The 24,995-nt window shown below is 49.1% G+C and overlaps 1 protein-coding gene across 1 annotated transcript in view; it reads left to right on the top strand.

Annotated features, from left to right (window-relative positions):
- LOC121589586 overlaps positions 1–24,884 on the top strand; it is a 30,211-nt gene extending 5,327 nt beyond the window's left edge. Inside the window, exon 2 of the mRNA XM_041908614.1 lies at positions 22,325–24,884. Coding sequence (XP_041764548.1) covers positions 22,341–23,579 — 1,239 coding nt within the window. The 5' untranslated portion in view covers positions 22,325–22,340 and the 3' untranslated portion in view covers positions 23,580–24,884. The remainder of the gene's footprint in view (positions 1–22,324) is intronic.
- The last annotated feature ends 111 nt before the right edge of the window (positions 24,885–24,995 follow it).

The raw sequence follows: 24,995 nt of genomic DNA, 5'->3' as shown, positions 1-24,995 counted from the left end.
AATCGGGCGGAGAAAACTGTACGCTCCGGTTTCCCTTCCCCGTTCCAAGCGATTGGTGGCCTTTAAAGAACGTCTCAGCCGGGCTTTCCGAATTGCAATCCTGAAAACGGCTGAATGGCTTATCACACTCACACACACACACACACGTACCCAACTCGGTTTCAGACGCTGACCTTATTGCCACTTTTTCGCTTGTACTTACGATGCAATCCGATAAGATCCGCGCCGCATTGTACGTGCTGCGTACCTGGCTAAGCTGGCTTCGCTGCTTCTTACGGAACGCCTTTGCGCCGAACACTACCACCAACCAGCCAACCGTGCCACGCGCCCGTGCGCGGTTGCATATGAATGGAAATTGGTTTTTGCCCCCGTTTTTTTCCCTCGAAACACACCGTACACCGAAAGTAACACCGTTAACGAGGCGATAAACTGCTTTTGTTGCTGCTGCGCGCCTTCCTTTTTGGCCCGTCGTAGAGTAGAGCTCATTAATCGGCTCACTTTCCACGGTGTCGCCCGCCGAAAGTGAGCTGCTGCTTAAATGGAAGGAAGCGGAGCATACGGCACCGGCGGCAGTGGCAAACAATGCACAAACTGCTTGCAATACCAAAACCATACCGAAATACAAATCCGACCAGCAAACCGGAAAATGGTTATAATTCGGTAAGTGAGATTGCATTGCCCGGCGAGCCCCGATTAACGGAAACCGCCGCAACGGAATGTAATGTGTTGCATATTGGACAGATTGGCTGCCGCGAACAAATTAACCTTGTTTGTTCATTTCAATGTCGGAAGATTATGGCTCCTTTGTTACCGGGAATGTGTCGTTCGGTGCTTTGAAATGTTAAAGCTGTATATTGTATAAATTGCTCAATAAATTACTGTTGTTGTTCTGTGTGGGTAATATAAATGGTAGCTGATGATTATGACGTCAGAAGAAGGATATTTTTAGATCAGTTAATTTAAAATGTTATGTTCCTTCTATTCTTAAAATGTTCCTCCTATAAACGTTAGCGTAGATCAGGTTTGTCGTTTTGAGTCTTTCCTTTCGTACGCGCAAATCATACGTGATTAATGTTATCGAAATGATTTGCCGCTCTAATTACCCCCGAAGACAGATTTACCATCCAGATAGGTTGAATCGTAACAAAATATTCCTAATATCTTTTATGCTTTCCTCTTACCGTTTTGCAGCTAGCTGAACGTACAAAGAAACACCGTCATTCCGACTACATTACGCTTCAATGCCATTGCCACAAAAAAACAACCGCCAAATGATGTACTTTATCATCCCATAACTACCCCCTTTCAGGCAGATTAATTTCGTTCAATTAGCCAGATAAACAGACCATCTTCGGGCTAGCGTGCCAATGCCTTATCGTATATCTTTCGCAGGCAAAGATTTATGCACCTGATAGGAATTAATCAAACCTTTGTCCACTCAATTAAACACCGCCTCAACATTAAGCCGCCCGACACACGGTGCACGGTCCCGTTAAGGCAAAATTGCCGGTGGTGTACATTACGGCCGGTGCAAGATCGTATCGCGGAACAACACTGCTCCGGCGCGCAACACAAACACCTGCCACACAGAGCAAGGTCGTGATACTTTTGTTCATCCCCAAACCGCTGGACCACTTTAAAAATCGCAAACCGTATACATCACGGTTTGAGATCACCTGTCATAGGATAATGTCATCGGCATGATAACATCCCCGCTCAGGTTCGTGACAAGACGTTGTGTTGGTTGTGTTGTTGGTTAAGCCAGGTTCGGTTTGCCAAACTTTGAGGCAATCGCGTCGAACGGGATAAAATTTCCACACCAGCCCGATCCGTTTTTTCCCCGGACACTGGGACCGACATTGCAGGGTGGCGGGGAGAGGGAAAGGGTAGTAAAAACGGTTGTACACTTTCTAATTTTCGTACCAAAATTTCCGCTCCACGCAAAAGCGATCGTGTTTAACGACGGCCAAGACGCTGCGTGCCCCTTTAGCCTGGTTGAACGTACGGGGTTTTCTCGAGCCCGGCATTTGGATTTCATATTTCACGACATGTTATGTTTGGTTGCCCGGTGGCATTAAACGGAAGGCTGTCGAGGTTCGGGTGGACCATCGGCTTCTCACGCATCCACGTCACGTTCGTTTTCACACCTGAAGCAGAGCCGCGGCACTAATTAGGTTTCGTTTAGCAGCGGTGCTAATTGGAGCTTTAGTGCGGGCCCGTACGGGTAGCTGAAGCGGAATCATAAAGCATAGATTTATATTGCCTTCCCTACCCCCCCCCCCCACCCTCTGCGTCTGTAATTGAGACGTGCGGCTTATTCCCGCGCGTCGATTTGTTAGTTTGTTTTAAGTTGATTGATGATGGCAGCGTTCGGCTCGGTCAGGCTCAACACGTTGATGACCTTGGCGTGCGCAGTGACCTTGGTGTGCATGGTTAACACATACTTTGCGAAATGTGGCATTAACATCAATCAAAGGATAAATAAACATCAATAAAAGGGTAGTGTTTCATTGGGTTTTTGATGGGATATCGTAAAAAATATGAATTTGATTTGATATAAACTCTGCTATGTTACCTTTAACGATATAATTTTGTATGATACTCTTGTCCATATCATTGAATCAATACAGCCCTTGTATATAACTCTTCTAATATTATTGTGCATTTATCGCTGTGGAATAAGATTTACTGATACTTTTAATTCCTTATCTTCGAAAAGATGCAGTATCTTCAAAGGACGCCATTCCGACGTCCGTAGAGTGTATGACAATTTGCATGCTGCAAACGATCTAATCGATCGCTTGTAAATGGAACCAGCTGGAACTCACTTAAACAATACCGCTTACAACCCGCACAAAATGCATGTTCCCTCGAGCAGAGCGATTAGCCTATCAGTTGAGCATTCCTTTGCCCCATAAAGGCGTTCCAGTGCGAGATTACCGATAGTGACAGGAAAGTGTGGCTCGCTGTAAACGATTTTATTGAAACAACTCTTTCCACGTCCTAATCCTTTTACTCTCCGCCTTTCCAAAGCGAACACGTGTGGAAGGGGTCTTGTCTAATTCATGTTTTCTGCTCGGGCATCCCAGTGGGCACGGGGGACAGAGCAGAGCTTAAAAACGACTGACAAAGCGGCTGAAATTAGTGGCCGTAAAGCGACGCGACACCCTAGCGCACTAACCACCACAGGGTGGTAGAAAGTGCGGGAATGTTAAACAGACTTTTACACTCCCCTTCCCTTGCTCCAACCGTCATCCCCTATGCTGTTTCGAAGCGATAGTGAAAGAGGTGGTGATTGGCGAGCACCACGAAACTGTAGCTTTTAGCACGCCAGAAGATGTCTAACGCTCGCGTAACGTTTCCGAGATACATTAGGAATTTTTACGACCACCGATTCTACCAACCCGCCATACCTCCCCCCCGAACCATGTGAACGGGCCCGGGGAAGATCACCTCCGTTTGATTGCCCGCAGAATGGCGCAGGTGCGCGCGCAGTTTTGAATCGATGCCGCGCAAGTACGGCGCTGTTGTTGGTGCCGCCCGGTGTGTGTGTGTGCGCGTGCGCTGGCTTGCTGCTGGTGCTATGTGGTGCAGATAGCGAGATCGATTGCCCATTTCCTGTAGCCCAGGTAGCGGATTCTTGCGCCGGATAAATTTATTCCGCACCAAGACGCTCTCACGATCTGCACTGACTGAGGCTGGTTGGTCGGTTTGTTTCGCTCACTCGCTCACAACCATGGCGCTGAGTGCACCGAGGGAAAATCCATATTAGATCGTGCTCTAGGATCTAAATTATACGAATTGAGCCAGAGACTAGAGAGAGCCGGAGGCGGGCCGGCTGGAAAGGGGACCGTGTCGCAGTCATGTGATACGCCTGTCCCGGGGATAGCCTACCGCAATGTTTACCATTCGCCAGCGCAAAGTGGCGACCGTTCGGGGCGAATCTTACACGCTGTTTTTCCGCCCCGCCACGGACCTCCCCTACTCTCCCTGGTCCTTTCACATCAAGCGTGGACCGGTTCACTTAGCGCACACGCCCTGGCAGGTGAAGTGAAACAACAGCACCACACTCCTGGAGCTGGCAGGAATGTAGCGTCGCCCGGTTCGGACATTCTGAGCCGTTCGTTCTTGAGTGGACCAGCGGTGGTGGTGGAGAGAAAAAGATGGATAAAAAAAGAAATTACCTGTTCACAGGTCGTCATCTTGCTCCCTGGGTGCCCCCACCGAGATGCCGTGGGGATGGGACAGAGCCACTGGGAAACCCGTCACCGCGCTACACGGTGTAGATACGTGCAATGATTAATTAATGGTGAAATGTTGATGAACAGCACCACCAGCGGAGCGCAAACGATCGTCTGCCGCGACGACGACGACGACGACTACCACGATCACCAAGTCCTATCGGCGTACGACCTCTCGCCCGTTGTAAAGATTGAATCGAATAGCCAATCTCGATCATATCCAATTTGCCTGCCTGCCTGCCTGCCTGCCCCCGTGCGTAAACCAAAGGGGGTGGTGAGAAAAAAAAGAGAGTTAAGCAATCATTCTGCAGTCTGTTGGAGTGCAAAAAAAGAGAGACGTTTAAGTACATTACAACCACTGTAGTGAGCGAAGAAAAAGAAGAAGAAAAAACTCGCACGCAGGGAAACAAAAGAGCCGGCTCGCAGTAATGATAGAATATCATGGAAACATTTTACCGATCAGCGAACTCCTGTGCGGCATTAAACTAAACTAGGCACACCAGCAGTAGCAGCAGCAGCAATAAAAAATGCGGGAAGGAAAAGTCTACTTATAGCGCATTCTTTTGGGTGTTTTTTTGTGAAGCAAGCGCAAAAAATAGCACCGAACAGCGGAAGCAACTAAACACACCCACCAAACAGCGCCCGCAGTTTGCAACCCTCCAATCATGAAATTCAAAAACAGCTTGTAGGAGGAGGAGGAGAAACAGCTACAGGAGAAAAAAAAGAAAGCCCCAAAAACTTTTATATGGTCAATGTAAACCATAATAATAATAATAATGAACGAACCTCCTTTATGGATGAAAATTTCATATTTCTGCCGTGTAGAGAAAAGCCGGGTTCGTCTCGTTTACCGGCGTTTAAGTCGTTTGTACTTATTTGGCCGCGTTCGCGCGCACCATCCTTTTGCTGCGACCACCATCGGCCCCAGCCTACTATCGTGCCGGACAATCATGCACACACATACACAGGCACACATACAAACACACACACACACGTCGTTTTTCGCACGCTCGTTTGCAGCGGCCCGGTGGCAGACAGGAAATGTTCGCGACCGCGTGCAATGGCGTGCCAAATGATATCGGGGAAAAATAGAAGGGGGGGTTGCGAAGAATTTGCCCCGCGATTGTGGTTTGATTATATGCATTCAGGTCAGGGACAAGGTACAAGATAGGGTATAATTTCGTTTGGACGGCTAAAAATCGTGTTTGTGTTTATCTTACCACCCACCCCATTCCTTCTCTTCTTTTCTCCTGGCAACACACACACGCGCACACATACACTCAGGAACCATTGTGCAGTTTCCTACCTTTTGCTACGTTTATCTATCGCTTCCTCTACGTATGCTGCCAATCTTGTGAGTGCGATTTTTGCGCCGTACCATTTCGCTCCATCGTGGTGCGCCCGTTCGCTGCGCGTTTAACGGAACGAGCCCCGTGTGCGCCTCCTTGCCTACCGACCAGTGGCCGCTATCTCGAGCCTCGGGTCTTTCGCTCTTTTCTCCCCGTGGGTAGAGCAGCATCCGCGGCATTGCAGCTAAAAATAAATCGTTCTCTACGGGAGCGCGGCCTCATGGAGGGGGGAAAAGGGAGGGATACCGTGATCCCGTGACGCTCTCCATGTCAGTGGATCACGGCGTCAGTGGAAAGGTCGCCCTCGCGTATGACGCACGTGTAATCATACGGCACAGTGCCGGTCGCTTGTTAACCTCCCCGGCCCCGGTCAGCAATGGTGTGGGTTGGTATAGGATGAATAAAGCGCAAAAAGGGGTGCGCGAGACGGAAGCGTTGCGTTAAGCGTTCCGTTGTTGCAAGATTGCGCGAAAGGGTTTTGGGTTTTGTGTATCCAATTTACCCTGTTTCCCCCTTTGATATGACGGACCGAAGAGACAGGCCGCGGACGTCCGTCCGGCAGACAGCAAATCGGATCATGTTCCGAAACCGAGACAGCCGGGATCACGCGTCCGACCTGTCCCGATCAGTGTGGTGTTGCGGTTTTAGGTGAAAAAAAAACATCTTTCTGTATGGGAATAGGGAAGGTTCACGCTCCAATCGTGCCGTCCATTCATACCGGAATGCTTCGCGCAAACGCACGCAGATGGCTTCCGTTTTTGCGCTTAGTCATCTTAGTCTCTCTCTCTCCTTTCCACTCGCTCGCTGCGGCGCGGGATGCAACCGGCTACCGGTTCTCTCGCGGCCAGACATGATGGTACATGATGTTCCGTTTTTACCCGCACTCCCTCGACCCTATCCAAACCCCACCCATCCCAAACCATTATGCCGCATAGTTCCCGCATCATAAACCATTCCCGATCGTAATTTCTTCTATTTATTACATTTTGCCCCCGCTCACCCAAACTGCTCCGGCCCTGTACGGGGAGGAGAATTTTTTTTCTTTATTGTTCGGTGTGTGCTTTCGCTTGAAACGTATTTCCTGAAAGGCCATCAGACCGCCAATAGTCCTTTGCTTCACCGGTTTCCCCGCTTTGCAAAGCAAAACCGAAGAGGGAGGCGGTAACGCACGATTTAATCCACTTTTCTTTCCACTGTTGGGAGTGTGTGTGTGTGTGTGTGTGGGAAAATGGCGTTCGGCATTTATCAATAAACCACTTCGCTGATGTGTTGCTGTGGTTTGGCATCATATACTTTATGTTCTTCACCTTTCGCGGGGTGGAGCGGTGGTGAGCAGTACGGCGCACACACACACACAGAGCGGTGCATTTGCTTGAATGCAACAATGATGACGCAGATGATCGCTGGATCGAAACAGCACGCCCATGGCTAGCGGTGGGAAGGAGTATGCGATGGAAGCAATGGTTTTAATTTTTATTTCATGAGCTGTGGAGGATGCTGTGAATTTCCAATCAGCAAGGGAACAATCTGTCTGTCAGTGATCTCCGTTGGGACAGGAATAAAGTTGACGATGGTTCTTCAAACCCTTGAGAAGTAATTATGGAATTTGATTTATCGCTTTAAATTCCTTTTTTGTCCGTAAAAGAGTTATTTTAAACCATTATATTTTAGTGTTTCTTTTCAGAAATGAACAGCATATCAGTGATTGGTGAAGAAGAAAGGAAATGTAAATGCTAATTGCATATCAATACCAAACACAGAAGGGAACGCAAGCAACTAATCATCCACAATTCTTGCCAGCATCGCAGCTCAACGCTAACCCGACCTAAAACACTGCCAAACATGTGCTTTCTAACCATCAAGGGTTAGTGGTACGATGCCCCGAACCAAAACGCTCAGAACGGTATCAAGAACGTTTCTGTCAGAAACGCGCCCGCCGTGTGGACCATCTGTGCCCGTCCGTCCAATTGCCCCTAGAATGGAGGGAGCGTTTTAATGATTTTTTTTTCAATTTCGCCCCCCAAAATACCGGTCCATCGATTTCCCATTGTGGCGGGGTGGAGAGGGGACGGGACAGCAAGCACGGCATCAAGAATGGGTCGCGCTGGCCGCAAAGATGAACTCTAAAAACAGCCGTTAAATTCATTTCACGCTTCAAGTTTTGCTCACACCGTTTGTGGGGCGTAAAAAAATCTGAAAACTAGAGCCGGTTCGCTTGACAAAAGGATTGTAATTTTCCTCCAAAAAAAAAAAAATAATAAAATCGCTCCGGTGTGAGTTTCGTCGCCTCGTGCGGCGTAAGTTACTGGTAGCATCTGTGCTGTTCGCTAGAGCTACCGTTTCGGTTCTTTGACAGGCGGGAATCGGCTGCTCCCGAATCGGTACGGTTCCGCTAGAAGGGCTAGAACTGGCAAAACGGGCAAACCGAAAACATCGGAATCGATCACTCCATTATCAACACCGATCACGCGTGATCGTGAGGAGCGGTCGGTCCGTCCTTCGCTCGCTGGTTTGACGTAAGCAAGCCGCCTTTGCCCTTCCCACCGAGGGAGAGCGGTTTGTTTGAGGCGTGAGGCTGGCCCGGCACGGCACGGCCCGGTCCGGAATTTGACCGACTTCCGAAAACGGGGCCCGGGGTCGAGGTTGACGGCTAAATGAGCATCCCCTCGGCGTGTTGCATGATCGCGCAGGCGGGAAGCGTCCAATTCATTACGCCGACATCTTCATCTCCATCATCATCATGATGATGATTGTCGGTGGTTCCGGGGCCAGCCGTGGGGCCATCCGTACCCACGCGCCTATTTTCGGCGGGTGAGATTAGCTCCACCTTTCCTTTAGCCCTTTACCCTCCTGTCGCACCCCACTTCTCTTAGTGCATTTGTTGGAGGAAAGTCGACCCTTTTGCAAGTTCATGGCGAGCGTGCGGTGCGGAGGGCGCTTAATTGACTCATTTGGAAATTGGAGGAGGTAGCAAAAAAATGAATCGCTCGTTTAGAGTTTCCCACGTGGATTTCCCTTGCCCCGTGCTTCGCTTCTCTCACCCTGTTGGCGGAGTGCAGATGCGTGCTGCAACGTGTACGACGGCCAAAAAAAAAGGGGCATTTTAAGTAACAAAATGTTTCGTTCCCGTGTGTTTCTCCGCAATGTAAGTGCAGACATTGCTTCCTTTTCGGTTACATCCTTCACCGAACCGAATACACACACACACACGCGCGTTGGCAAGATCATTTCTCACGAGTGATCCAGTTTAAGGCAGGGGAAGCTATTAAAAGCCACACAGCAGACCGACGGAGCCGGGAACTAGAGCAGCCGAGCTTACTGAGCCGTCTAGTGTCCAACAAGCTGACAAACATCAAAGCGCAAGCAGGTTAACAATTATGTAAACGCTTGTCAGCGAACAAGCGATCGAGAACGCTCGCGAGTCGGAGTAGCGGGGGAGTGTAAACTGTCGGCCGGAATGTAGCTGAAAGGGTGGGGAGAGGCCAATAAAACACACAAACAGACATCTAATCCGGCTTCATCCGAAACAGGCCGCTAGACGCGTTTACAACCTTATTACTTTATGGCTGTAACCATTCAACCTCCCTCAAACGAGGGCTCATAGAACAGGGTTTTCCGCGTAGCTTATTTGGAGCGGTTAGGCCGGATTTAGGGTATCTTCTAGAAAATGTTAAACGACGACTGCTTGCGGGTCTGCGGGAAATGAAACAACAAAACCTTGTCTATATCTCCACCTTTTGGCACTCAATAAAAGATGGCAATCGGGTGTCTTTTTGGGGCCGTCTTTGTTTTTAGGGAAGATCTCTTGGAAAGTGGATGTCTTGCAACAAAAAAAAAATCGCAATAAAACGAAAATATACGAGAAACAAAAAGAAAACATCTCCGGTCCAGGTTAGGATTTTGGCGTTTCGCATGCTTACGCGTGGTGTCGCTATGGACGTTTAATTTTATTGCTATTCTATTTTATGAGTTCGCCTTTTTTATGTGATCGTTTGGGAGTGGGGTTTTTTGTTGTTTTTGAAAATTTCATTACAGTCATCGAGAGGCGACCGGGAGGGACTGGCGCCCAGCGAATGTAGGTGCGTTCTTCTGCCCCATTCTCCCAAACAGACAGACGGCTTTTTCTTTTTCTCAATCCTTTCTTCCTCCACTCCAAGCGATCGATCAAATTTTGGCAAGAATTTTACGACGCATCTCTGCATCTCCCGTTACTCGTGTTTTTTCTTTGCACATCCTCGCCAATAGGTCGCGACGGTGTCTTATGCGATCGACGGTGTAACAACCATTTTCGAGTACCCTCATCGGGTTGGTAAATTAACACGACTGGCTGATTGTTTTTTTTCTCTCTCTCGTTTTTGTTCTCTTCTAAAAGTTCAACAAGCCTGTTTGATTCTCGTTACGGTGAATTAGGCCCATCAATCAGTGTTGTGGTTGACCTACCTTTTTCGGTGGTTGTTTTTTTCTGTGTGTGTGTCCGATTCTGTGGCCGCGCGAATAGAATGCATCTCGTGTGAGTGATATTCGGTTGCCGTACGTAGCGTGTCGCTGCACTTGGTCGTTGCTCGAGGACGCGATGCAAATTACCGCTTCCCGGGCATACGTCATCGTGCTAAAGCGTCGGTGTGTTAATGAAGGTGATTTAAAATTATTTTTATGTCCAGATAATGAGCTTCGGAAACGAATGACTATGAATTCTGCTAAATATGGTGTATAATGAGACAATAATTGATGTCCTTCTATTGTGCTGTGGGATATAATTGAAAAAAATTATAAATTGTGGTTTAATTAACCAAGTTTGCAGTGAACAACAGAACATTTTGATGCATTTTTGTCTGCAAACTTCCGCGCAGTTGTACCGTCTTCAAGCCGGGTTGGTGATGCTCATCGTTAATCCCAACGGTTGACTTCATTCAATGGGTATAAATCCAATTTGGATGTCTATATTCGTACAATCCAATTCAGTTGCCCAACTCTCATTTCCCACAGGTGACACACACCATCAAGCTGCCCACATTTCTTTCCTCCATCTGTGCCACACAAACTGCTCGCCCGCGTGCAGATAAATTACAATAAAAGAATTGACCATCGGCGAGACAAAAACACCGGCACAAAAAAACCTGCCGTCGTGGTTTGACCAGTTTCCAGCGAAAGCGAATGCTCACCCCAATTTCCTAAACGATCGCCCAGAAAGATCGCAAATTTTCATCGATTGGTTCCGGTGCTCGACAGGTTTTTACCGCCGTTTCCTTTAAAATGGCTACTAAAAATATCTAGCCGGTACCACGGCCGGCTTTCGAACGGCCTGGCCTCCCTGGCCCGACCGTTTGATCTTTATGCGCTCAATTTATGCACGACATCGGGAATGGGGTCCAAACTTCTTTTTTTTTGTTGTGCATGGGTAATCCAACACCGCCCTATCTCCTCCCACCAACCGCCGGCCGTACCGCTCTAATGGCTAGACAGCGCTCGGCTCGGTTGCTTTCTTTCATTTTCCCTCCCGGCTCATTGTTTTTAGTCATCCGAAGCCGCTAGCCAACCTTGCTTGCCACCCCACTCCCCCCGCCCCCAGACCCTCTCGTAACGATACCTAGTTGAGGCTGAGATTGGACAAGATCGCCACATTTCGGTATGCTCCAGTTTAAGGCAGCACATGCTCGTTGTTTTGGGTTGCGGGTCCACCACATACTGCTGCTGCTACAAACCGCCCTGCCCTGCATGGGTATGGCCTTGGGTTTTGTGTTGTTTCTTTTCCTGGCGATCGTCTTGCTTGCTGGAAAGGGGCAAACAAATGTAATGAAATAAAATTCAGGCACCATATGCACATCTGGTTGAGGAATGGTGTGGTGTGGTTTGCGCGTACATGGCTCGCGATCGTGGTACGGGAAGTGGTACGGGAAGCACTTATTGATGCCTTTTCTTTAATGTGGCGAAAGGTAGTGTAGCGCTGCAACGAGATGAGAAGGAAAGAAATTCACCCCCAATTTTAATGCGCCACACGTCAACTCGCGTACGCCTGGGGTTGCGTTTTTATGGATCGACACGTTCGGTATCAAGGTCACGGAAGCGTGCAGGATTGTCCGCCTTTCCCACGAGGGGATGATACACTAATGAACAAATGTAATAAGAACTCGACAATTCATCAATGCACATCACAACTTCATTACTTGGGTAGTTTATTATTGGAAGATTTAATCGCAACCCCAATAAGGTCATAATCAAGAACTGGAATTGCTATTTGCAATTGAGCAATTAATTGGTAAACAAACACATTGTTGTTTTAAGCTCATCTGCAGAAGGCAAAGCCTGGATAATGACTACCGGGCAAAGAAAATGCCTCATTTACTTCACCGAACGACTGCAATTCCAACGTCAAATTCCAAAGCGCGCAATGCAAGCGGAAGAACCCTTTTAGAAGAACTAGGACAATGGCCTCGGCTGAACGTGAAACGTGGTTCCTTCCCTTAAGGCTACTTACTGATTAGCGGCTTACTAGGTGGGTTTGGCTCTACCGCTACATGCCTGATTGGCCAACCGCATCCTTCTTCAACTCCGACGCCTACCCCAGTCCCATTGCTTTCGCGCTGGCCAATATGGCCCTCCCGGTTGCCCTTCGCCAGTTCAAAGACGAAATTAGACGCCACAATGGACAATGTTGCTCGTCATTATCTCTCCCGACGATGGATTGTGTGTGTGTGTGTGTGTGTGTGTGTGTGTGTGTGTGTGTGTGTGTGTGTGTGTGTGTGTGTGTGTTTGTGTCAGACCACGATCCGATTGTTTGTTTGCTGTTGTTTCTTCTACTTCTTACACCCATCAACCAGAAAGAGGCCCTCTTACACGGTCATCCAAACGCCTCGCAAGCGGTACCGATTTCCGTGCCCAATTCTACCGCGCCTAGCTCAGCCTCGAGAAGAATGTGCTGCAAAGAAACATGCTGCAAACAACGGCTACTACTGCTGATGATGGGCTCAAAATAGCAGCAGCTCGAGCGCCAAAGAACAAACCTAATAAATCAATCATACTGCGAGCGCACGCGGGAGAACCGTGATGGATGAGGAGTGGAAAAGCTTCACCATCGATCTCAAAAGAAAAGCGTATTCGAAGCGTGTGAGTGTGTGTGTGTGTGTGGACGTTTTCTTTAACTTCTTCTTGTATACCGATGTTCCGCCACTCTGTTGATGAAAGAATCGTTCGGTTTCGCTTCCCGCCGCTTGCACACACGCGCGATTCCCTTTGGAAATTCTGGAACAGCACTCATTGGGAACGCGAGGGCCCATCATCCCACACCCGCGCGATCGGCCCGGATTTATTTCTAGCGCTGCTCGAATGGCCCACTTCGCTGCTCAGGGCAATGGGCAGGAAGTGGTGAGAGGAGGTGAGTGGAGTGGAGGGCGCCAACCGTATGTTCTTTTCGTGTTTGGCCCAATGACCGGTGAGTGTCTACGCATCTAAACACACAGCCGCGCGTGGGTGGTGCAAGTGGGGGATGAAGGAAACGGTACCACCGGATGGATGCACACCGGGTGGCGCTACTGGGCCACAAGAATTCAGAAAGAAACACACGGTGGAGCGATGTGTGCAATTTTGACAAAACGACTACTAATGAGCCCTCGATGATGGTCCTGTTAGGCCTGGTCGATTCTATTATCTTCGGGCGCATTGGTTCCGGTCGAACGAAAGGGAGAGGCAGACACGCCAAGATGTGGGAAAACGTGTGCCTTTCCTTGCCTCTGTCAGCCTCCTTCCCCCATGTGAGGATAGAATTGGGTTATCCGATTGGGCGGCAAAGAGTACCTAAAGAGTGTGTGTGTGTTTATGCTTTTGGGGCAGCGGTATTTTTGCAACGCAAATCTACTGCCGAGAAAGAATGAAACAAGCGCTAACTTTGCTGGCACAATATTGATTCAACCTGGTGGTGCAGTGTGGTTTTGTTTGGCGGAATCCAAATTCCAATGTTCTCTGGTTTAGCTTGCCTAATAGCAGAAGATCATGGGAAAATCGACACACAAAACAAACACACCCTGGCATCGATAATGGCGGATTACTTTGTTCTTAATGTTGAACAATCTCATTGAATTGTGGTAATAGAAGGGTGCGTTAGAGCGTCGTTCGGCCCATTCGGGCGGGTGTGTTTGATGTGCAAATTAAACGTAAGTGAAATGTTTAATAAAAAAAGGCTTAATAAGCAACCTTTCCTACACACTTTGCATACATTCTGGCGTTTGTGTTGAAGCATTGCTTTTCTCTGTATCGTTTCCCTATCAACCACTTAGCGTCAAACGTATCAAACCCCTCTCGGGACAAAGGTACCCATTTGGCACACATTGGCCTCACAGCTCTCAAAAGGCATCTCCAGCTGAATAGATACATTGCTGTGGCTTTGTTTTAGAGCCTTGTCTGAAAAAAACTTGACCCTACTCCTTCACGTCCACGATTGAATGCTTCATTTTTCCGCACAAACACACACACACCTTGTTTACACACGTCTGCCAACGTTCCCACGTCAAATGGCGAGCGCGCGCCCGATCTTCAAACCCCTAGCACCATCCTTTTGTTCGCTATCGGGCACCCGTCATCAGCGTGTTATTGTCAGACCGACGACGACGACGACGACGACGACGGTGAGATTGATTGCAATAAATCTTCGCCTCGTCAGCACGCAGAGCCCCCACGCGATGGACCGGTATTAATGTTCTCGCGAATAGAGGTTAGAGCATCTTCTTCGAGAAGCGCACGTTTGGGTCTACGTGGGCCGTGTGTGCTGCTGAAATTATTTATTTTTCATTTGCCATCCACCCGTCAAGAGACGGGTAAGTGGTTCCAGCCCGACGTGGTACCGGTAGGTCTGGCCGACCAGGTGAATTCCTCATCAACGCTCAAACGGCGAATGGAGCTTCTGGATGGACAGGGGACACGATCGCTTGTGGTGCGATTTTTATGGGAATCCTAATTTTATAGCCCTCCTACCGCACGTCGATCGATATCTAACACATTCCAATTTGAGCATTAAAACTCCTACCACTGTGGTCATTGTGGAAAAGGGCACTCGGTTTCAACCGGGTGAAGATCGTGAAGATCAATACTGTGTGTGTGTGTGTTTTTTTTTATTGCGATTGCTTAGATTCATCAAATCATAGGAAGAAGGATAGCTAAAGCGAACCAGTCAATGATGCTAATCTTGCTTTGTATGGCGACCTTGCCATTGTTAGACGAGTAGTGCGGCGCAAGCTGACTTCAGCCAGCCGGTTAGCCGTCAATAGACATATTGTTCAGATGTAAATTAAATAGCGATCATTAGATTAAACCTTCTTCCCTTTTGCGAGCAAATCGATCGATTCAAGCACCGTCAGCTTATTGATTCGATTGAATCGTGATCCATTATTGCATGGCCGACCGATCATTGATTGACCGAAGGTCTTACTGTATCTTTTTCCCCATTTTCTTTCACATCTATCTCGATTTGCGTACAGCTGTTGTTGCGCAATCGATTTACCAGCGGATCGTGCAACTCATCATCGCCAAGGAGATAAAGCTTATTGGATTATCTTCCCTTTACTGATCCATCTAGGGATCACTTCCTGCATAACAATCAGTGTTGTTACCTTTGTTTAATCGAATTCCTGCTTGTCGATCGTGGAAAAACCCCCAAACCACACGTATCTTCCCCACAAATTGAACGCATTTTCGCTTTCGCTAATCAAACACACACACACTTCCGAGACGTCCAGACAGTAGCCCTGCAAAGGCGCTGGTAGTTCCCAGTGCCAATCTGCATCAAACTTTCTCGGCCCCGTCAGACCCCAGCCAGTGGGCTGGGAATAACTATCACGCCGGATCGAAATTTACCAGCTCTTGTTTTAAGGGTTTTGAGTAGCGCCGTCCGTGAGCAACGCACACAAAAAAGCACGTAAATCTCCCATAAGCAACGGGTTTGAGGGGGTAAAAAGTCGGCCACCGCGTTACCACGATTTGTGTCGATTAATACGAATTAGTGGCAATATTGCGCACCGCACACAATTGGATCCCATTTCAGGCGGGTATAGGGGGCAGTCAGATCGAAACTATAATCGCCTTGATCCGTGATCCGCACGCGGGGAATTAACCGCGATCGAAGGACCAATTAGGGTGGTGTTTATTAGTAGCTGCAGCTAAAGCCCAAAATCGTATGGGGATGATGATGATGATGCTGATTGGGACCGAATGCTAGACGCGCGTTAGCTAGCCCGAATGATTGGTGATGTACTTTCCAATTGGGAGATAATGAGTGAAACTTGGGAAGCTTTTGATAGGGCTGGAGCAGAAGTTTCCCTTTCGGTGGTTTTCTACGAAATGCCCGGTTCAAAGCGAGATTCGACGATACAAGCTCAAGTTGACAGTTGATCTTAAATCTGTGTTTTGATTTTAATTTATTCTTTACTTCTGAACTTACTTAACTTAAGAAATTGAATTTTCCCATAGCTTCGTTTTTCATTCATTCTCAATACTGCTCTCAAGTTCAGTTCGTCCCGGTTTGGTGTGCAAATGGTCGGTTTTGCGCGCAATCTGCGACAGTGGTTTTTGTACAGCGGTACGCTCCATCGAACCATTCACTCTTCAGTGGCATTTTGCACAACTTTCTCCGCTTCGTTGCACCGACCGCAAGACCGCATTGGGATTTTCCCTTCGCTTTGGTTTCGTTTTGCACAAAATTGGGATTCCACTGTCCAGTGGGAAAAACTAATTGCCTTAATTTAGCCGAGCGAACGAGTAACAAAGCAAAGGCTCGAATTCGATACGGGTAATGTGCTGTTTCAAGGAGGATGGGAGTCTGTGTCCCCGGACGGAAGGGGTTTGGTGGTTGCGCTGGTTGACGCTTCACTTCCCGCTGTGGGAAGCTTCGTGCTCGCTTTGTGCATGAGCCTGTGCCGCCCGTCCGTTCGTCAGCCCAGCCTGCACAGATCGTGTCTGGGAGATGAGAATTTTCGATTACGAATGCAGTTCTGCTTAACCTGTGATTTGCGTTCGTTTCGAGTGCCAACCCATCCCACCGCCCTTTCCTCCCTTTTGAAGGGAAAGGCCCAGCGGGTCAGATTTAACGAGCCAGAGTGCGGCGAATTCTTGTGCGAAATTCTTGCCCCACAACGCGCCAACACAAAGGCCCGAGATGCCATGACAGTTTATGAAGGATCGCTGACTTCCGTGCGGGGTTGCGGGAACACGGGTGTGAAAGGTGTCAGCCACCAGTCGGTCGTGCCCTCACGATTATGACAGCTCATTTGCTCGTTCGTTTACTCCTGCTTAACCTCAATCGCACCCGTCCACCCCAACAGCACTCCGGGGCGGGTGCTCGGCTAAGCGAACCGGACACAAAAGCGACACCTTACAAGTGGTTAAGTAATCCCTTGATCTCCTTGGGATAACGAGATGGGGGGAGCAAAGCGGGAGAAGAAAAAAAATGCAGCAACAGGTGCATGTGCAACGGGAAACCACCGGTGCCCGGGAACGATTAACAAACCGAGCCCCTTCGAGCCAGGTGAGTTGAAAGGCCGCCAGAATGGGCCGCGGGAAACGATTCCGGCGGGTGATTAAACTGCCACCCCACTGTCACCGTACGCCCCCGGCCCGGATAGCTGTCACTCTCGTCTCCGGCGCCTGGGCTGACGCAAGAATGCGGGCAGAGTGAAAGGATTTACGAACGTTGCCCCGTTGTCCAGTGTGCCGGAGTGTCGTCCGGATGGACAAATTTTGAAGAATTGTACTGAAAACTGAATGCACCCCACGCCTTCCAGTGTGTGCACTTTGCGGGCGGCATTCCAGTAACGGTTATACCAACAAAAGGCAGTCATCATACAAAGTGTCGATCGGGATCCGAGGTTGATGGGCTGCCTGCTGCTTCAATTCCCATGTCCCGTGTCAGAAGCATTAATCTGACAGTTACTGCCCACCGCCCGGTGCTGGTCGTTTCGACCGTCCTTCACGAAATCACCCGGGAAGACGACTCCCGGCTCTTCCACCATTAATCATGTATGATTTATTGCCAGCTATCTGGAAATGAATAAACGATTTATAACACTTAATTATTAGAGTCTAAAATTGGATTTCCACGGATTCCTCCCCCAAAACGGATCATTTAACCCGTACGGTGTGGTATCTTGATTCCGAAGCGATTGGATTCCAACCATCCATCCCATCAAAGGTCTTTGTTTTACCTTTTTCGGGAAGCTTATGAATTTGTATTACCCATGACGGTCGGTGAAATGATGTTACGGTTCGGTTGTGCCGCTAATATATTTAGCTTCCCCTGCTCTCGAGGCGTCAATGCGCGACGAAACGGTCTGGCCTTTGCCGTTGGATGTTTGCCCATGGCCTGCCCCACGAGGACGGATCCAGAGCCAGCGGAAGACATTACAGTTGAATGGCCGAAGGGTTTCCGAGCGCTTAGATAGTTAATTAACCTAAACTACGCGAAAGGTCACGATCGAAACGATCGGCCTTTACCCGGGGGCCGCACGGACGCTGTGATGACCGTTTAATGCTGTCCGCGCGCTCTTGTATCGCATGTTGATGTTCAACATTTCAACATTGGACGTTGGTCGTAAAGCAAAGAGCGATGCTGGCAGCAGCAGCAGCATCAGGGGTAATCAAATATTTCACAATGCACGCGACATTTACGAGCGTATGTCCTGGAGATGAATCTTTACCCAAGGGGGAACCAAAGCCGGAGCGAAGCGGAGAACGAAAAAGAAGAAGGAGGAGATAACATTAGCCACGGAAAGTAGGAAAAAACAACTACATCAGGTGCATAGAGCAGGAGGATGGCCAGCATCGGTGAATGGGCTGTCGGCATGCTAATTACGAACCGTGTGCTGTGGAGGCCCGACTTTCGGAGTGGTAGATGGTTGGGGCCGGCTGCTTCAAAGCTACCCGGGTGAAAAAAAGGGGCCGTTGCGGGATGCAACACATAATAACATGTGTTATTTTATGCACTGCTGAAGCGTGTCCAGGAGGCTGGATAAGTATGTGCGCCCGAGCTTCGGGTGCAAAACCTCGGACAGCGCGCGCGAGGCGTTTAGCGCGCGCAGTGCGTCCATCCCCAGGGACCGTAGGCTGGGGAGTGGATCAATGGAGGATCAATGTCGCTCCTCCCGGGCCGTATCGTATGGTACGCTGGCATGCAACTATGTCGGGAAAGAGTAATGAATCTCGGGACGTTGAGTGGTAATTGATAGTGGCGTGATCCACTTTTGGCAGGTCCGACAGGAATGCTGTTGCACGCACGCACTGGTACAACCGCCGGCACGAAACCGAGAAACGCGCGTGCGAGCTAGGTACGGTACGGTGAGCTTTCGTGTGCGAGCGCGTGTACACAATTTGTACAAGTTGTAGCCGTTTTTCTTTCAACAGTTCAGTGACTGTTTCGCGGTAATGAAAGATCACTAGGAAGTTCTGCTAGGAGCGTTCTGTTGGGAGCGGAAAAGCTTGTCAGATTTTGTCAGACGTTGTGACAGATGCTGAGGACATTTCCTTTTTGCCAGAGTATTAAGCGCTGTAGATCAGTCCGAGGAAGGTCGGATTGTCATTAGATGCACTTAATCACACCAGTGTCAGTGTCATTCCATTTTGCTAGAAATTCCATTAAAGAACCTTCAATAGACTTCAATGCTACTGTAAGACATCTGCAAAGACTAATGATGGTTGTATTCGTGCCATCCGGAAATCATTAATCCGCTCGGGCCCTCGGGTATGATTCTCGGAATACGAGAACTCCCTCCGCGTTGCCTTGAATGCGAATCTGCATACAGTTCCTCCATATCCGGGGCTCCAGACAGGCTCTGGTTGATAGATGTGTCGCGCGCTACGCTTTACTAACGGCTTCCCTGTTCCACGCAAACACACACACACACACACCGTTCGGTATTTGGATTAGGATGTGAGTGATGAAGCGTTACCGCGAGGGCGCGATCACTGCTATTTGGAATGAAACAAATCGCTCGAGCGTGCGTCAGCAACGTCGATCCTCCAAACGAAGAAGCATCATTTTCTCACCCGTGGTAGGAAGAAGTTGATAAGCGTAAAATACAAGCTCATTTCAGTAGCAGCAACAGTCTTGCCATGTGAAATGTAGGGCTTTCAGAGGCTGTTTTTTTCGGGCAGTTAGCTAAGATTAGCCACCGGCCGAATGATGATCACCTTGAACTAGAAATCTGAATTCCGTTCCAGTCAGAACCTTGTTATCCGTTTCCCACTCAATCCCTTGTCTTTCTACGTCTCCCAAAGATGCAAACAAAAGAACTCCCAGCACGGTTGGTCAGCTTATCTAAATTAATCAATTGATAGATCGTTGCTGCTGCTGTAACTGTATTTCCCCCTTCCCGACTTAGGCTTTGCTTCTCGCTGCTTCATTGGTGCACCGATTTCCATTGAAATGAGGTGGCTGCTTTCGTGCAACAAAAGCTCAGTTCAATTAAAAGAAATTAAGAAAATTCACTCCACCAAAAAGCAAGCCGGAAGATAATGGTGGGGCTCGATGACGCTCGAGACCAAGATTGGACGATTAGCGCGCGCTCCTGCACTGCTCGATCGCTCTTCCGATCCGTACCGTTTTCGAGGTTGGTAGCAAAATAGTCATAAAATTGTATTTTATTTCGCGAGCCGGACAACATCCGGCCTAATGATCGGGCACTTCCTCTGGCTAGAGCTGTAGAGCGCTTTGCAGCTTTGCCCGCGAGCGCTTAAAGTCGAACGCAAATTATACGGTACGGTGCGGGATGGATCTGGATCGCTGGAGCTAGTAGCATTGAACTTTGGCTTCGATTTATCGTTTAAAGGTTACGTATTAAAGTGCCCGCATACACACACGCCCAGTTGCGCTCGATGGGTGGTGGTGTGATGGCGCTACCGTATTTTTTTTTAGTGCCGGGGTGAGATGTGGCAATTTCATTGCTAGGAAATGATTGCACGAAGGAGATAGGGTACTAAATCGTTACTTACCGCTCCAGATTAAGATGCCCGGGCTGGGGCTCAGCGATCCGGGTCCTTCCTGTTCCTTCACACCGCACCGCACAGACCGGCGTAAGGGCAGCAGCGCACAACACACGCCCACAATGCGTCAGAGGGCAGGGACCGCGAAATGTACACCGTTCGCTCGGGTGTCATTAAGCCCTTAAATCCGAAAGAGGGGGAAGAGTCATATCGCCTGGTACATCGCCGCATGGGCTTGGTGATAATTTCTGCGCCTGCACACACACACACACATACACATATACACATACCATGGAGAGGCTTACGTTTACGGACGATCTCATTAATCAGAATGTGGCAAATTATTAGGTAGCGGTCTGGCTTTATTGGCGGTTTTGCGCTCATCATCACCGGCACGAATGCGCGTGCTAAGGAGGAGCCGGGTCAAGAACGGAATGGAGCGGCTCTGCTGCAGCTGCCGATGATGATGATGATGATGGACAGAATCGGAGATAAAAACATAAACGGATCACACGCCGCCAGGCCGGGTATCGCGTTCGTGTGGTTCATCTGGGCACACCCCTCGAAATGCACTTTCGAATAGTATAAAAATAAATAGAATATAAAAGGGCAACGGCGCCATCGCGCGTGGCCTGCTGCATCGCTCCATGCCCTTCGGCCAATCCGTTCCGGTGGCGTAATGAGCGGTTTGGAGGTAATTCAATCACACTTGATTTCAATTGTCACGTCACGCCAAGGTTGTTATGGTCGTGTGATGTTATCTTCCCCCTTGGTGCGCACTCTCACTGTGTGTGTGTTGTTATTGTCTTTTTTCCTCATTATTTTCCTACGGAATCTTCACGACCACGAAAGGGTTCTGCCACAGAATGCCGCCGGCCGCACGGGAATGGGAATAATATATATTTATTTTGTGATGCTCCACCAGACACACACATACACTCTTCCGTCGCACGGAAGCTCCCAACAACGTCGTTGTTCTTTGCTTTTATCGCAAAAAATAAATCGAAATCACAATTGCCATTTTACGGCTGAGGTCATAATCGGGGCATCCAATGGGCTCCAAAGGCTCCGGAGGGCTCGGGAAAGCTATAAAATTGACGTTGCGGCCGTCGATGCACTCGACCGCCGTAATGATGATGGAAATGTGCGGTAAGGTTCGGTGGGAAAAGCGGTCCCGGGGTGCCATGCCGAGCAGGGTTGAGCACAAACGGTGGCAAACTACGCTAATGATGATGGGCACAATTAATTGGCTGCGGAAATATAATATTTTAAAGTAATCAATTATCGTAAATATATTCGATCGAAGCTCGGCTTGGGACCGGGAGCAGATTGGCAAGCTGCAAAGCCAACGCGAAAGTCGCGAAGCGAGAATCCAATTTGTTGACCACCGAGCGAATGAATGAAACACACGGTCTACATGCGTCAACGCGGTCCATATCAATCAACCGCAGCCCGGCGTAGCAGCGGCATGGTCTGCCCACGTGGTGTGTAGTGTCCGGTTTATGGCAAGATTTATAAACTGGAGCATCACCACGCGCTGCTCGTTCGCGTTTATTGAAAAACGGTTTATTGATGATGTTGAACCATCGGGGATGGAATGTGTTGAAAATCAACGCAACAGCCGCATGAAGCTTCCCATGGGAAAATGGAGTGACTTGGGATTTACGAGGGCGTACTCCGTCGGGTGTGCGCGCGCGCCTGCACACACACAAACTACAACAAACGGCAACTAACAAATGCTCTTTTCGTCTTCCTTTTTTGCTCTTCCAATTACAGCAAACAATTATCCATCATGACGCAAACGAGTCGCCTGATAGTGCTGGTCTGCCTGCTGTCCACCGTGGCGGCCATTCCCGTCCGTCAAAGTCAGCTCCTGTCGGCGATGCAGCGCCAGTACGAGGCCCGCGCCGCCAAGGAAGCGGGCTACCTGCAGGAGCTGGAAGCTGAGCCCACCGGACAGGAGCCAGAAAGTGGGAAGTTGCCTTCGAACGGGGAGGGCGAGCAGAGCAGCTCCGCTGACTCCAACATTCGTGAGCCACTACTTCCCATTACGCTACCGCTGCCGAATCTGCGCAAGAACAAGATGTTGGGCTACTTTGGGCTGTACTCTCCGGCGGCGCTAAGTGCGGCAGCAGCTGCGGCTTACGCTCAACCCTACGGCTATCCGCTGTATCACTCGATGCTGGACTACTACGACGACTACCTGCCGGTGGACAACTATCCCAGCCTAAACATGCTGGCCAACATGCAAACCTACCCGCAGAATGTCTACGCCAACATGGCGAACGGAATGGGCTCGTACCAGACGATGAGTAACCTTTCGCCGAACCTTCAGCAGCAGCTCAACAGTCTCGTACAGCAGCAGCAGCAACAGCAGCAGATTGGACAACAGCAGCAGCAACAGCAGCAACAACAGGCCACGAACCCGCAGCTCGCCAACTTGGCTGGTTTGGAATCGAATGCTGCTGCGCTCGGAAGCTTCCAGAGTCTCGCCGCCAGCTTTGCGGCCGGTAATGACAACTTCCAATCGCTGGACGATGAAGACATCCTGTCCCGCCACAGCCAGGCTGGCCGCCGTCGCCCGGCAGTGAAGAACTCGCCGATCTACTACATCCGACTGCCCCCGACGCCGTACATGTTCGTGCCCGGTGTTGGCTACATCTCGCAACCCCCAACGATCCAGCCGATGGCCGCACCGGTCCCACAGTATCCGCAGCTCGCACCACCACCGCCAGTGACGATGAGTCCGTTCTACCAGCTGCCCATTAACTTCGTGTCGAACGGCAAACCCTCCGGCATTTACCAGTGGAACGGTGCGCCGGCTGCTCCGGCGGTACCACCGCAGCCAACCTTTGCCCTGCCGTACCCGCGCCCACAGCGACCCGCCTTCGCACCGTCACCGTTCATCCAGGACTCGAAGATTACGCACCTGAAGGGTCCGTTCCTGTTCAACGGCCGGCCGGAGGAGATTTTCCTGCTGCAAAACAGCTTCAACCCGCTCTACCAGAGTCCACTGAACTCGTACTATTAATGAGAGTGCGACCGGAGAGTGCAGGTGGACCAGCGCGAAAGACTCACATCCGCCATGGGGACTTAGGGGGAGTGTCCGGGATGGTTATAGCAAACGCATTTGGCAATGAAGGGCCAGCTTAGCGGCATTACTGCAATATCACGATTATCATGCAAAACTTTACACAAACACATTCACACATACACAATACAACACTGCGATCGATACTGCGAACGATCGGAACTGATCGAGGTGGGTGGCCCCCCTTGCGATAACACATACATACTATTGTTCGATTAGGCTTAGTGTGGATTAGCCACTTAAGGCAGCAAAAAGTAAAATACTAGACATAGACTAAGCGTCGCTAGACACTTTCGGTACCGGTACCATTCGGTTACCCGGCACACTAGAGGATGCTTGTGGTGTAAAATGACTTACTTGGAGAAACGTTTCATCGATGGGAGAGAAGCTTTTTGCTGCATCCTTACTTACCAGTGATGCAAACAATCATTTTTTAGCTAACCACTTTCGAGGTGCTAAGCATCGAAATCTAGCTAAAAGGGGGATTCGCGGGAGACGTATTGCCATCTTCCCGCGCGAAGGCCTCCATCGATGGAACGTTTCTTCGACACGACGGTATTTATCAGTAATGTAACGAGAACGAGAAGCGAAATGAATGCAAAACAATACTCGTACTTGGATCGTCAAACGACTAGACAGCAATCGGGACTAGTGATTTAGCGGAGGGTTAAGTAAATTTGATTTAAAGAAGTAAAATTAAAATTAAACATAAATAAAAAGCACAACGCCAACAAATGGAGAAAGCATTCGGCGTACGAATTTGATTGTTTTGAGAAAGAAATGTGTCCTGCAAAGAGGTTTTGGTAAGATTGGATTGTAAAAGCAAAGATTGGTACACCACAACGCATACAGCTCAGGTGGAATACAGTGGAATCAGTGGCGGATTAACACGAAGGGAGGCCCTAAGCGGTCACACGAATGTAGGCCTTTGTGAAGTTGTGGTGGAAAAAGGTTTCTTTCCTTCTAACTTCAAATAACGACACCGATTTAGGAATACAACCAGGCGCTACAAAGTGTTGAGCGAGCAATTGTAAAAGGATTACTAGAGAAGGATTAAAAACTAAATTTACTTATGAGCGGGGTCCCTTTTTCGGGGCTCCTACAAACCTCGGGGTCCCACGCGGCCGCTTATTTTGTGCAGTGCTTAATCTGCCCGTGAATGAAACGCTGTTTATCCGGGCTTATCGACACTCGACCTCGCCCGGAGATTAGAATAACAAGGACAATGGGTTCCTATGATTTATTATATTTTTTAATTATGTTTTTCAATTAACACATTCGTTAAGATTTTAAAGATTCACTATGCTTTGGTAAAACTTAGATTTATTAATTTCTAAAAAAAATCATGTTTACATA

The sequence above is a fragment of the Anopheles merus genome, chromosome 2R, assembly GCF_017562075.2.
Source record: "Anopheles merus strain MAF chromosome 2R, AmerM5.1, whole genome shotgun sequence".
Classification (NCBI taxonomy): Eukaryota; Metazoa; Arthropoda; class Insecta; order Diptera; family Culicidae; genus Anopheles; species Anopheles merus.
The sequence above is the reverse complement of the archived record's forward strand: the minus strand, read 5'-3'. Positions and strand labels throughout refer to the sequence as shown.